The sequence below is a fragment of the Amblyomma mixtum genome, chromosome 9, assembly GCF_055824585.1.
Source record: "Amblyomma mixtum isolate Tamu chromosome 9, ASM5582458v1, whole genome shotgun sequence".
NCBI classification, from domain to species: domain Eukaryota; kingdom Metazoa; phylum Arthropoda; class Arachnida; order Ixodida; family Ixodidae; genus Amblyomma; species Amblyomma mixtum.
In genome coordinates, this window is record NC_143020.1 from 67,998,983 (window position 1) to 68,014,358 (window position 15,376).

Here is a 15,376-nt window from a genome sequence, read left to right on the forward strand (position 1 = left end):
GAACATGCATCACAGCGGAAAATCCTAGCCTTTAAATACTGCTATTCAACGCTTCAAAGCCAGAGCTACTCAGCAACTACGGCAGGAAACTAACGATGCCTCATTTAATGCTCTCCGAAATTTCTATTCCACCACTCATCTCCATAATCATCAGCCTTACTACGCCCACTGCAGGAGAAAAGGAACTCCACTGAATTATTTCCTGTGGCAGCCGCGGTCTCCTGAACCCCGCCAAATTCTGAACCTCATCCGCCCACTTAACGTTTGCCGCCCCTGGTACGCTTGCCTTTCTCATAGAATCTAGTCTTTTACCCTTAACGACCATTCGCTATCTCGCTTTCACATTCAACGCCTCTCCAAGTCCATTTCTTCTTCTTGATTTCGAATAGGATGTCATTAACCCGCGTTTCTTCTCTGAACCATGCACTCTAATCTCATCCTGCCCCGCCGCGGTGACTCATTAGTTGCGGCCCTAGGCTGCTGACCCGAAAGACACCGGTTTGATCCCGGCCGCACCGGGCAAATTTCGATGAAGGTGAAATTCTAGAGGCCCGTGTACTGTGCGATGTCAGTGCACGTTAAAGAACCCCAGGTGGTCGAAATATCTGGAGCCCTTCACTACGCCCTCCCTCATAGCCTCAGTAGCTTTGGGACGTTAAGCTCCCACAAACCAAAACAAACCTAATCTCTTACTGTATCTTTATGTTACACCCATCACGTATGCACAGCTAGCTGCGTTGTCCTTACTTTAAGTTGAACCCTTTTCGTTAGCGGCCACATTTCTGCCCCAAAAGTGAATGCCGGTAAGATACAGCTGCTATGTACTTTTCTGTATATAGAATCTTGGGCAATTACGGGGGGAATAAAAATTAGTTCTTCGCATGATTCCTTCCGAAAAAAGTGTCTCTGAGTTACAAAGAAGCAGGACGGAGAACCGGAGTGAACGCCGGACCCGAGCAGCCAGCGATAAGCTCGGCGGGAGGCAGCGGATATAGCTTCGATAGTCGCCCCGACGAACCCCGGTAAAAGAGATACGAGGCGCTCCTGTGACCGTCAGACAAAGGCAGTTGTTCAGGCGGCGTAGCAGAGAGCTAGCGCGTGTGGAGAGCGATGCCTCCTGCAAACGCCCAATACACTCTGGTCGATTTCTCCCCGGAGCTTGACTGGAGGCCCCTGAGTTTCCTCAAGCCTTTACCAGCCAACCGGGTATGCAGCGCCTGCGGACTGGTCCGCAAGAAGACCGCGTTGCTGCCCTGCACGCACGCACTCTGCGAGTGTTGCTACGACCAGTGCTACCAGGGCGGATTGCACGTTTGTCCACACGACGGCCACGAGTGGCACGACGAAGAGGACGTCGAGTGGAGGGAGTTTCCATCAGATCAGCTGCTGAGGAGAGAGGTGGGTACCAAGACTTACACCATTTTTTATATCGCACTGTCATTCCCGTTTCTTTGTTTGGCAGAAAAAAGTCATGATCTCCTAGTTGCCGCTAGGACTAACATATTTCCATGCATTGAACACTGAGTGCCCCGTGAAAGGAGGTATTGGAGGACCCTTCAAACGCATACACGACCGAATTACATAAGTATAGTCTAACCCTAATATAACGTGCACTAGGAGAACGTGAGGGGAAGGGCGACAGATACGGTTTTTTCATTCGCGCTGCTCGCACCCGAAGTTAATCATTATTCTTCAGTTTCACTCAAAACAGCCTCAGTGTGAAAAACATTTGCTACAGCGCAACTTGGCTCTTTTTATTCTTGCTGCAAGGCTTGCGTTTCATTAAATGCGTCACAATCTTCGCCCTTCTTTGCTGTTTTCTGGGCAACCCATGTCACGAAAAACAAATACTTCCTTTTCATGCAGTACGAGATCGTCAGTAACCACGCCCAGTCGCTTTTGCTATCGCGAGCCCATGAGGGCAGCACGAAAAGTGGCAGGGGTAATGCGCGAATGCGTGAAGATCCTGGCAAAATGCTCTTATCTCGCTCCTTATCTCGCTCCTTTTGTCGCTAGGTTCCGTGACGAGGCGCACTCGCAATGGCCAGTCAGCGTTCGCACGATAGTTTAAAAAATTTCTGGCTGCTCTTGCATGGTACTTCAAAGGTGTGGAGAGGTGTGAATAAATGCTGCTGTTTCTTCCCGAATGTTTTCAGTGCAGTATATACTGGGTATACGTAAGAAGCCTCACTAATGACAAGTAAAGCTTACTCGGAGGCCTGGAGGTGTTCAGCAAAGCAGGACACGCATTAAGGCATTATTAGTGAAACTCTACGGTTTGAGCCGAGCCCTCCCTTAATGCTGTCGTCTTGATTGTCGGTGTGCGGCTACACAAGTAGCGCATACTGTTAAAATCAGAAAAGTGTTTGTAGCGCAGTCCCTTTATTTCCTCTCGCAGCCGACTTCTCTGAACGTTTTCAGAGCTTGACGAGGGAATAAGAGAATGTGTGAGTCAGATGCGCTGACTACTCGAGGCAACATCTCTCCATTTGTGGTTTTTCATGACAAAGACAGCCTTCTGTTTATATATATTTTGACTACCATGGCACACCACAATGCAGCACTAGTGCAAGATAATTTAGCTAGAAGAAAAGATAAAAAAGCAACTGGGTAGTAATGTCGCGTCTACTATCGCAGTCCTGGTTTTTTTTTATTGAACAATAGAGTATCTGAAGAGCAATGGCTTAATTTTCCCACCTGTTGTATTTCACTAGGTCCGAAGGGGCAGCACTCAAGTCGAACAAAACTGCCCGCAATATTTTTCCATATGTGTGTGCAACTCTTAATTACCACCTGGCTGATGAGATAATTGGTATTTTTAATAAAACGCTAAAAATATCTTATTTTTGTTTTTCGTCTATCATTTTCTCTCAGCAACACGTAGCATGTTTGCCCTGCACCGTGAATATCAAAGTAGCTTACATTTAAAAAAACCTGGTATTGTAATCCTTGCTCTGCTTTGATTACTCTTCAGAGCGAAATGAAGCCAGTTGGTCGAGTACGGTTGTGGGCTAGTAGGGCTGTGGGCTGATATGGAATAAAATGCATTAGTTAGTCCTTCCCGCAGTAGAGCCTCTTCGTTGGGTTTCTCGTTGTGTAGTTCGAAGAGACGCGTGTGTCCTATGTTGTTATACTCGTCTACTACTTCAACGTTGTCTTGCCAGCTTAACTGGACAGCACAATATTTTAGGATACCTGTGCGATCAATTATGCAGCGCACACAAACGCGGCTCTGTACACAGTGTCAATCTGCAAGCGCGTAATTGCTCCTGCCTTATCTAGGGCAGCTTGGACACTAACTTTTATTCAACTGCTTCACGGTCCCAGTCAAACTCATGCAGTCCAGAAGCTATCTTCGTCCTTCACGGCATTTTCTAATTTCACCTCAAAAGTCATAAATTGGCCTTGTACATACGCACAATAATAAACAATTTTCTCAGTAAGTGCTGCATGTAGAATTTAGGCGTAAAATTACATCGGTGCCCCAGTGATGTCAAGGTCAGCCTGGACCTGTATATCTCTCCAGGTCAAGTAGCCTTCCATAGATGCCTATGTATTTCCCTGACTCTACCAGCTTCTTCTACTACTTCTTTTTATTATTCCTCGATGAGCACCTGAATTACATGAATAACCTCTTCTACCATTCACGCACCTGTGTAAACAGTGTAAGCAATATCTCTTCATCGAACGATTCTGCGCCTATGAAGTTGTGAGTGCTGTTGTTATAAGGTCGATGTTCTTTTGTAACTCATGTCCCTCTGTGGACGGTAGTAGAATTTCACTGCAGGTTACCCCATGCTATCCGTTGCGTTCGAGTACTCCATGAAACGCAGCGAGGCTTTGTTTATGCACTAAGGTACAGTCGTCAGCATGCTTGACACGAACGATAGAATGTGCGTCCTGCACTGATATTACAGCCCCTGAGCGCTGGGCGCTGAGTCCGAGACCACGCGGCACGGCCTGTTTGTGGTGGTTGGAGACAGCTCGCTCCTTGCTCCCACCCTAATATTGTGCCAGACACAGAGGCCGAACCGCAGCGGCGCTAATGCCAGTGGAAGACACGCCCTCGAGTACTGAAGGGCATCTGCGTATGGTTCAGAAATCAACGAGCTTAAAAGGGTCGAATGTGTTAAACTTGCAGGTAAACCATGCAAAGTCCTTTTGGACTAGCATTTGAAATGGTAAGGTAATCGCCGATTAAAATCGCGACGGCCTTCAAGCTTCTCCGCAGCGTACAGTGTCCAGTGGAGGGGGGCATGACGTCGTCATCGAAGATATCGGTACATTTCCAACGCATATTTTGCTCGGGCGTTTCGCCTGCCTGCGTGTAGGATCGGGCCCATATGTTTTTTGGCAGCGAGCTTACCTTAAGCTTGCCGCGGATATCGTCTGGTATGCGGACATATTGAATTGTTACCGAGGAATCAGGGCAAAGTATCACCCCCCCCCCCCAAAAAAAAAAAAAAACCTTTTAAATCAACAAGAAGCAGTATACTGGCGGCAACTGCAAGCGGGAACCTTTGCGAACTTACATATACTAAGCAAAATGTATCCGGATCAATACTGGGACATACAAGGTCTGTTAGAAAAGTATCCGACTTTATTTTTTTTTGCGAACACCTGATGGATATGAAACAAGCGCGCTTGCATCAGCCGACCATGAACCTCCGTGCGCATGCACGAATTTTTTCCCGCCTCCCGATCTCGTCAGTCGCTGGGACGCAGCGTTTGAGTGAGGCAGTGCGCAGTGTTCTCGTCGGTTTTTTATTCCGAGGAAAATGGCGGAGCTACAGGAGCAGCGCTACTGCATCAAATTTTGCCAGAAACTAGACGACAGCGAAATGGGAACCGTTCGGAATATTCAGTACGGCTTTCGGTGAAGATGCTATGAGCAGCACACAAATTAAACAATGGTACAATTGGTTTAAAGACGGCCGCACATTGGTGGAGAGCGAGCCACGCTCCGGTCGGCCATCAACATGCCGAAATGACCAGGTCATTGCCGAAGTGAACGCTGTGGTGATGCCGGACCATCGTGTGACTATCCGGGAAATTGCGGAAGAGGTGGACATGAGCAATTTTTCTGCACATTCCATTATCACCGAAGATTTGGCCATGGAGAGAATTTCTGCGAAATTCGTGGCGAAGCTGCTCACGATGGACCAAAAGCAGCTTCGTGTTGAAGTCTCACAGAACATGCTGAATTCCACCAACAGTGACCCTGACTTCATCAACACCATATTCACTGGCGGCGAGTCTTGGGTGTACGGGTACGACCCGGAAACCAAATCCCAGTCGTCGCAGCGGAAGCATTCCGCGTTGCCAAGACCAAAGAAGGCCCGCCAAGAGCGCAGCACTGTCAAAGTGATGTTGACTGCTTTCTTTGAATCCTTCTGTGTGGCACACCACGAGTACGCACCCTACAGCGTCAAACAATGACCAAAGTGTACTACAGGGCTGTTCTCCGTCGCCTACATGGTGCTGTGTGGCGCAAGAGACCGGAGTTGAGGTCAACAGGAAATTGGCGCATTCATCACGACAATGCTCCTGCACATTTCTCGCACTTGATTCGGACTTTTTGGCGAAAAGCCAGACTCCTGTAGTTCAACAGACTCTTTGCTCTCCTGATATGACCCCCTTCGGCTTTTGGTTGTTTCCCAAAATCAAGATGCCATTAAAAAGAGCGCTATTTCAGACAAGAGAGGACATTATGGCTGCAACGACAGCTGAGCTAAACTTCATTCCGAAAGGGGCCTTTTCGGAATACTTTCAACAATGGCAGCACCGCTGGGAGAAGTATGTGGAGTCCCAAAGATACTACTTTGAAGGTGATTAGGTTTACAACGCTCAAGTTATGCCAGTTTTTTTTTTCTCCGGCCAAAGGTCGGATACTTTTCTAACAGACCTCGTATGCCCATGGTGTGGGGCCAAACCCACCCTATATCATATCACGTGGGAATGCAAAAGAAACAAGGCGGCTTTCCATAGAATACAAAGCCCGAGTGCGGAACAGCGGGAGAGTTTGCTCTCCAGCGGCAACCCGTTTCTCCAGAGAGAAGTGGTCATCCATGCCCAGCGAGCAGCCAAACTCAGCGGTGCCCTGGAATGGGCGCGCCGATTTCTGTCAACCGTAATAACTTATAAAATAGAGCTAATAAAGTTTACCCTGTCCTATCCAACGCATAAACGGCTGCTTGCAAACCCCGCCGAGTTTTGTTTGGCAGTATCCAAAGAGGCTCGGCAGGGTTCGAATGATGGCAGCGGGAATTTGAAACTATACCTTCCGTGACGTCACTCTGAACTTCCTCGCACTTCTCCAGTGCTTTGAGGAGAAGCGCAAATTCAATCCTCGTTTGGTTGGTTTATGTTTTTTTTTTTTTTTTGGGGGGGGGGGGGGGGGGGTTAAACATCCTAAAGTGACTCAGGCTATGAGGAACGCCGTAGTGGAGGGCTCTGCAAATTTCGACCACCTGGCGTTCTTTAACGTGCACTGACATCGCATAGGAAACAGACCTCTAGAATTTCGCCTCCATCGAAATTCGGCCGCCGCGGCCGGGATCGGACCCGCGTCTTTCGGGCCAGCAGCCGAGCGCCGTAACCACTGAGCCACTGCGGCGGGGCTAATCGTCATTTACGTCACTAATTCAAATGCTAGTGAAAAACCACTTGGCATGATTTAGCTACAGCATATTGATTGGAATGCTTCAATATCGCGAAATTCTCAAAGAGTGGCACAGTCGTGCCAGCTGTAGTACATTTCAATGACTATTTTCTGCGGAGGACTTCGAGAGTGGTCTTAGTATTTTTCGCAACAGTCTTCTTTGTCCACTATACCCTGCTCTTTCAATTGCAAGGTCAACAAGATATCGTGGAAGGTCTAGCCTTGCCTGAACGCGCCCGTGTATGCAGCATGAACGTACTGACATGGTTGCTGTTTAGCGACCCGCTCTTCTACTGCTTAAGGTTACCCAAGCGCGTCCTCTCGCGGACGGCCAAAATTTACCGCATATGGGACGAAAAAATTGCTACATCGGACAGTGAAACGCACAGATTTAACATAGAAATTTAGTTCAGTGAGTGAGTGAAAGAGCTCAAATTAAAATGTGACCGTATCATTGCATTCACGCATCCCAGCTGCCAAGTTTCAACTTTGCGGCTCAAGAAAACGCGAACAACCGTACTGCCCTGTGCTTAACCAAAAGATTAGGTGAAATCGCAGGAAGAATGATATTACCAAAAAACTGAACTGAGTATTTCGAGAGGTAATGCTCATTTCTGAGTATATCCCTTTTTTGACTCGCAGGTCAAGTGTTGGAATGCGGAAAAGGGTTGCCAGCATGTGATAACTGCTTCCATGATCGCCCACCATTTTCAGCGGGAATGTGTGCACCATTCTACTCGCTGCCCAAAGTGTTCGAACAGCGTCCTCTGCAGCGATGTGTGCTCCCACCTCAGTTCTGGATCTTGCAGCTCTTTCACTGACCCCTCGTCGGAATTCCAAGGACACTCCAGCCTCAAGGATGAAAATGCGTCTCTCGCAGCTTTCAGAGAAGCATTTGAAAAGCAGGCGGGTGAAATCAAGGGCTACCTCGAAAGAATGAGTGCTGATATTAGCATACATGGTGATAAGCTGAATGAATTCTCTCATGACATTAACACATTCAAAGAAGCTCGCAGGCAAGAACAGGAAACTGGATTACAAAACTCTGAGAGTTTGAGAGAAACCCTGCGTGAACTCTCGACGTCAAACGCTGAAATAAGACTACAACTGACCACACAGAGCGCTGCAGTAAACCGCGTTTACGCAGAGATAAACCAATTAAAAAAAGGACTGAAAGATGGATTGGCTAATGTTGGAACGAAAACTGCAGGGAACATGACGCAAATCACAGCTGCCCTCGAAGAAATCAAAACAGAAGGGAAGAAGTCTGATCAGAACGCGCTTGAACGCATCACCAGTATGCTTCAAGTCATTCAGCTTAAAACAACACGGTGTGAGTTTTTTGCACGAGGCGTGAAATCACTCCAAGAATACGCACTTAAGGAAGGAGGGGCTTCGATTTACAACGAAAAGTTGTACCTGCGCGGATATTGTTTGTCCCCTGGACTAGCTTTTAAGAAAGAAAATGGCTGCGTGACATTGCATATTGTCTTGCAGCTTCACAAAGGTGACCTGGACGACGTTTTGCCTTGGCCATTCTCGCACACTATCCAGCTGAGCGTCATACACCCGAAAGGACTTGCCGAACGTGTGGCTGAACATAAAACTTTGGGAAGTGAGGAGTACTATAAGAAGCCAACAGATTCAAGCAGCAAAAGCGCGTGTATGACAAGGAAGTCGTTTGACCTCGCAGATTTAATTAATAACGGCTTTGTTGAAAATGACAGGCTCCATATTAAATGGAAGCTCCTCCCTTGAGTTGTTATTGCACTGGTGCGAGACGCAAGAGACAGTATGTCCCTGTGACAGGAATAAGACCATTCTTTTTCTTCGTGATACTAAAATAATTGTAGTGTGCTTCTTGGCCACTACAATACTTTTCACGGTTTTCGGAAAATAAATTTGCACTAGTTATCATACTGCTGGGAGTAAAACCCGCATCTGCCTCCATGGAATTGTCTTGAAAAACTGCCGCCTTCACGAGCTAACTGAATGGTTAGCTATCTATGCGCTTTACTTACCAGCGTATCATCATGGGCCACTGCAGGAAGAAGTCCTCTCTCATGTATCTCTAATTAACACTGTGTTGTGGTAGCGTGGCCGCCTGATCGCCGCAAACATCGTGATCTCATCCACCTATCTAACTTTCTACTGCCCTGTGCTACTCTATCTTTATCTTGGAATCCAGACCGCTACCAATAACGACCGCTTTATTTATATATACGCCGTAAGGCATTCTAAAATGAAAATTGCCTGTTTTGTTTCGATTTAATGCCAAAGCACTACTTCACGAGGTCACACCGGTTCACCGGTTTGTGTGAAGGTTGACCTTGCTGGTTACCTTTGGCAGACAAATAATAGAAGCAATAATGCCGCGACTATGATTCGGAGCCACGGCCATGCGAAAAGAACAGCTTCGCTGGTGACTGCACGAGCGCGCTATGGTATCGTCTCAGCCGATCACGTCTCGTGTTAAACTGCTGCACAGTCTCGCTTTCTGCATTGCACATCGCCTTCCTCATCAACTAATACTGCCACCAAACTAATAATTGCGCTTTGACCTAAGTGGCGGCAGCGTCAAAGAAATGTGCGCTGCGTGCGTTGGGGCAACGTTGTGGCAGAAACAGTAGACTAGAGCAATACGCGTTGGCATTGACAACATTGCTGCAGAAAGGCGGCACTGGAGCATACCCCTCTGGCGTACATGGCGTAAATTATAGCTGATGGTAAAAAATAGAGGAAACACTTAAGCTTCATCTTAGAGGTGCACTGAAGAGGAACTTGAACTCGTCTTATTGACGCGGGAACTCGATCTACACGTTCCGGGCGTTCTTAGAAACTACGAATTATTGCCCTGTTTGGCTGAAATCCCTAATTAAATCGGATTAGCATCCGGCTCCCGAGTTTCTTTTTTAATTTTCCGCAGACAGTGGGAAGAGTCCACCAAAGCATGGAGTGCTTTTAGGCAGTCACATGGCAGCTTTGCTTTCGCTTTTTTTTCGCTTTTTTTTTGGTTTCCGTGAATAAATACATCTAGTCAGATACTACATACCTCCAAATTAGGCCCACGGGAATTATAATACGCGTCGGCTGTTTGCTTTCGCCGATCCCTACGTATCAATCCGCCGATGGCAGAACGGCTACCGCCACAGGACTGGTTGAAAGGTTGATCGACTGCTCCCCGGGTAGTTCAAAAAAAAAAACGGAAGCCAGGACTTTTAATCGGATTTATATTAGAGAAATCGGCCGTACAGGGCCGATTCGCAGTTTCTAAGGACGCTCTGAACGTGTAGATCGAATCCCGGCGGTAAAAACACGAGTTCAGATGCCTCTTCAGTACACCTTTAAGTGAATGACCCGATAGCGTAATGGCTAATTCCCGTATATGCAGAGGGTCATTCTCTACTTTACAGGCATATATCCCTGGCATGATCAATCAGTCAGACAGGCAGAGCAGAACGGTGGGGCTAAGAATTAACATGCAGAAAACCAAAGTAATGTTCAACAGCCTAGCAAGGGAACAGCAGTTCGCCATTGGTAGCGAGGTACGGGAAGTAGTAAGAGAATATGTCTACTTAGGGCAGGTAGTGACCGCAGATCCGGATCATGAAAGGGAAATAACTAGAAGAATAAGAATGGGGTGGAGCGCATGTGGCAGGTTCTCTCAGATCATGAATGGTAGCTTACCAATATCCCTGAAGAGAAAAGTATACAACAGCTGTATCCTACCGGTACTCACCTATGGGGCAGAAACGTGGAGGCTAACAAAGAGGGTTCAGCTTAAGTTAAGAACAACGCAGCGAGTTATGGAAAGGAAAATGATAGGTGTAACGTTAAGAGATCGAAAGCGGGCGGAGTGGGTGAGGGAACAAACGCGGGTTAAAGACATCTTAGTTCAAATCAAGAGGAAGAAATGGGCTTGGGCAGGGCATGTAATGCGAAGGCAAGATAACCGCTGGTCCTTAAGGGTAACGGAGTGGATTCCAAGAGAAAGCAAACGTAGCAGGGGACGGCAGAAAGTTAGGTGGGCGGATGAGATTAAGAAGTTTGCGGGGATACAGTGGCGGCAACTGACAAAGGACAGGGTTAATTGGAGAGACATGGGAGAGGCCTTTGCCCTGCAGTGGGTGTAGTCAGGCTGATGATGATGATGATCCCTGGGAGTCCTCGTACCCCTCCTGGCGCAGTGGTGCAGCGGTTAAGCGATGCGCCACTGCCCTCCCTCCGATGGCACGTGCTCCCAGAGGTTGGTCGTGTGCGACCCAAGTTGCTCTTCCCGAGCGACCAATCATTAATTGCTACCTGCCACGGTGGGTAGTTTGCTCGTCATCCATTGGTCAGGTTGCGTTTACGCTGCATGGTCACGTGACCTAGGTGGCCCAACTGATTTCTGGGTTGCTCTCTGGACGCCATCTGCCAGAGTCATCAAGGTCATGTTGCACACGCGGCGCTACCCGGCTTTACCTAGCAGAGTGAAGCTATCGCTCCCAAAGTTGAAGACGTACATAACTGGTTCCCTGAATCAGTGGACACCTCAAGCGCGCGTTCAGGTACGTGCGGTGGTGTCCACCTGCAAAAAACTGTGCTTTCGCTTTCGCACAATATATTTGGGGCTTAGCAGCGGTAAACCACCAGCCGTTTATGATACCCATTTTATTCTTCCAGCAGCAGACTCTCAAAGATAGTGGAAATCTCAATAGTACCTGTGCCCTCAACCAGCTCAGTCATCGTAATATCATAGTGAGGTGGGGCTATCAGTCTGCTATAGAGCTCAAATTCTGAGCACGTTCGATTGCTCATGGGTATATTTTCACGAGGCATCTCTGTAGTCCAAAGTGTATATTCTCCCTTCCTTCTGCCGATTTTACTGTTGATCAAGGAAGCTTAGGTAAAATAGTAGAACCAGTTCCGGCCTCTTACCTTCTTTTGATGATGCGTTCTGAAAAGGAGCGCTAGAAACTCCGTGCGATGGTGTAAGCTCTTTTACCATATTTCTCCGCTTTTCTAAAAATGGCCCCACTCCTTCTAGCCATTGTGAAGGGCCTTCTGCAGACGTAAATACTCTTTTTTTCTCAGTGATGTCATGTTTATAAGAAGTAATGTACTGAGTATACGCCCTGATGATAAAATAAAAAGCAAGCAGTATCATAGCAATCTCAACACAAGAGACGTCCAGGTGACGAAGTGGAAGGAAAATACAGTTGCTTGTCATAACAAAGAAATGGCCTTCTGAGGAGAAGTCTGTCTGGTCATATGGCGCCCTAAGATGAATAATCATTGGGACGAAATTGGAGTTTGCTGAAACAACACATTCACAACGCTGGTTCAACATGCTATAGTTCTTCTCAAGCTGTGCGTCCATTAAGAAAGAACAGCTTACTCAATGCTTTAAGTTCCGGGAAGCTTAAGTTACCACAGCAGCGCAACCAATCGGCCCAGTATTGAAAATACATCGGCAAAGGCCGACTGTGACGATAGCTGGGACGTTAAAGAGAGGTTATATGTCAGGTGAGGCATGGAAAAAGTGTGATATAATCGCTCGTCCACCGTTTTAATTCAATAGAGTGCTGAAGCCAGCCTTGCTCAAGAGCCGGAATGACAATATATGTATAAGCAGTGATTTTATTGCAGTTTTTCATGCCTCACGTACCCTATAGCCCCTCTTTGATGTCACAGCCATTGTTCGGCTGTTGAAACCGAAAAAAGCACGAGAAAGAAATTCGGATACAAACTACCTAGTGGTCGTAGGAAGAGAACAAGTGGTATTCCGTGTATAATAATGACGTACGCCTCATTACAAAGAAGCAAAACACGCACCCAAAAGTTAGGTGTTTGTACTCGTTTAAAAAGAAACTCCAGTTTAGCTCACTAGTTATAAATCACCTCTTTTAGAATGTCTGTAAAAATGTTTGAATCTAACAAACTGACTTCTATAGGCAAGAGAATGTATTTTTTTTTTTAATTCGGGCTTAGCCCCGCTGGAACTGCATTTTGAACACCGCGTAAAATCGAGGGCTAAGCAAGAAACACGCACACACACGAAGCGCAGTGTGGTCGTATTTCCTCATTTTTTTCGCACTGTGCAAAATGCAAAACGTCCCACCAACTCGCCAACTTCTTGGTTCCGCAGGAATAGCCTGTTATAAGCTATTCAAAACGAATTTTTTTCCCACTAGGTACAAAGGCCCATAATTTCCTCTTAGTTGGGAAAATTTTCCTTTATTTGTCCTTTAAGAAGACAATCTGCATTCCTTACTATCACGATCATGTGGTAAAGCTGAGCCAGCAGTCGATGCGTCCACGCTGATGCTCCAAAAGCACTGCCCCCAGCGCTGGCGCCCTCTTTTTTGCGAAAGCAACACTGCGCAAGTCGCCGAGCCATTTCGTATAGACCAGATTCTTTTACCCTCACAAGCAGGCTGCTGACGCGCCCCTACTCTCGACACCAGTCGCCATCTATCGGCGCGCGCGGACCGATGGACTGCGGGTCGCGCCGGCTCCGCGCGTAGGATGCATGTTTACGTGTTCGCTTCTGTCGTTGTAGTGCTTCATCATAACGTATGAGGGTGTGTGCCGTGCATCACTACTCGCATTTTCCCTCTACCAGACAGTACTGCGGTTATCTTGCGCGCAGTTAGTCGTTAACGTGACATCTCCGAGTTTTTTTCGGTTCGTTTGGATGTAAGTGCGGCGAGGCAGTGCGCGTCTGTCTCGTTGTTTGTGCCCGCCATGATGATATTGATAATGATGATTAGCGCTTGTGTCCTGACTTCACATTTTCTGCGTCTCGTTTTTCAATGATGATATTCTGCTCGCTCAGGATTCTAAACGCTGGCACCGCAGCGGCGACGCTGCTCCACCGAGCCGCTGGTGCGGCGGCGCTGCTCAGGGAAATTCTGGAATATTATTGCAAACAGCAAGGATTTTTCCCGCGGAGTAGTCGGCCAGGTAGCGTACGGACTGGAAACCGGCACTTCTAAGCAGATTTCTGCGCTGGCGTGTCGTTTGTTGCCGTCTTTTACGTGCGCTATCATCTCTGATAATTTTAGGCACTGGAATAATTACAGGCACTGGAAAGGGTTTACCGTAGTGTCTTTCTGCTTTTGCTATCTACCTTAATCATAGGAAAATATGTGCAATTTTAATACATTCATTCACACTTAGCCAAACGCCTACGCAACGCTGTCACACGCGGCGAGAGCTACAGAATAGCGACTTCGGGCCTCAGAATTCGTGAAAGCTTGATTCGCTGCTAATATCTATTCAAGCTTTGATAATTTGAGCAAAAGTACGTTTTTATGCACCAGGTTACATAAACCATGACAAATTTTGTTTTTGTTGGCGCTGGGACTCGGTTAAGCTCACAGCGGTAATTTCTTGATAAACTGGTGCACCACGCATGCGACAAGAAAGCCCTGTTTGTGGGTGGTACTTTATGGCCGAAGAATTAAGAGTGCATGGGAATTGGAACTGCATGCTAGCCGCACACCTAACACTTGATATTGAACAAAAAGTTTTTTTTTTTTTTGCAGTGGAGCACCTAGACGGTAGCGATATAAGCACGAGCGCTTTCTAAGCGTCAGCACAATTCACGTGAATGTCAAGCTAAATGTCATTAAAACGCATCAATGTGCTCCCTCTGATAACGTGAATACTTCCTGCAACACAGCCACGCTGTGGAAGTATGCTCGGCAATGTTTTTTTAGCGCCCGAAGCGCGGCTATATGCAGGCGCGCCCGCGGAGCTGCCGCAGCCCCGCAGTCCCCAAAGAAACGCCCGCACCGCGGTGCACCAGTCGGCGGAAAATGGCCGCGCCCAGGAGCAGCTCTGGATTCTGGGCGCAGCTGGCACGTCGCCGCCGTCGCTGCACGGGCGACTCAGAGGTGCCGCCGCCACGCTCGCCAGTTGCGCATGCGCAGTAGTGGCGCATAGCTAGCGTGCCGGGGCCGCCGCCGCTGCTGAGCGCGCTATTCATCGCCTCTCTCTCTCTCTCTCCTCGTTGCTTTCGCAATCCTCCAGGTTTAACCAGAGCTAAACCACTGCCAATTTTTTCAAGGTTTATTTAACAATTCATAGTTGCGCTACGCATCCAAGCACAAATGCGCAGATCGTGGTTTCATATAGTGTTATTGATCTTGGTTTTTTTTCATTTCAGCTCCTGCTTAGTATACGAATTCTTCCCGAAGGAAGTTTTTGAGAATGTTGAAGTTACACATGTGTTCTAACATCTGTTTTGAAATAAAATAAGTAACCAGTTATTTTCTGTCTATGACCTCGCTCTTGCGCAGTTTCATCAAACACCCAATGTTGATGAATGTTGATCGCCCAACTAGCCCGTACCTCAACTCCTGTAGCTAAGCAGCTCTCAGATGTTTGGTGTTGGTAAGTATGAGAAGCTATCAGAGCTCTCGACGGCATGGGTCCGCATCTGGTATTCGAAGCCTCAAACCACCAAGCAGGCGGTATCCTTGTTCTTAGGAAAGCTCTTTCAGGTAAGTGCTTACTCAAAGTCCGAAGGAGTCAGTGGAACACAGTTACCAGAGCTAAAAAGAAAGAAACGCAGTGGCGGCCGGTGAGCTCCCTCGTAAGTACAGACCAAAGTTGGCGCTTTGCTTTGCAGTTTTGGGGCCAGCGCCCGACAATGCCCGATCAGCGCGTTGGCTCTCCCATCCGCCATCATACATGACTATCTCTAAGGAGAATGAACATTTTCGT

At 47.5% G+C, this 15,376-nt stretch overlaps 1 protein-coding gene across 1 annotated transcript; it reads left to right on the top strand.

Annotated features, from left to right (window-relative positions):
* The first annotated feature begins 909 nt into the window (after positions 1-909).
* On the top strand, positions 910-8,595 carry LOC149329515 (uncharacterized). The gene is made up of 2 exons (XM_089560283.1): positions 910-1,398; positions 7,304-8,595. The coding sequence occupies exons 1-2, from the start codon at positions 1,111-1,113 to the stop codon at positions 8,417-8,419; spliced, it is 1,404 nt and encodes a 467-aa protein (XP_089416409.1). The 5' UTR covers positions 910-1,110; the 3' UTR covers positions 8,420-8,595.
* The last annotated feature ends 6,781 nt before the right edge of the window (positions 8,596-15,376 follow it).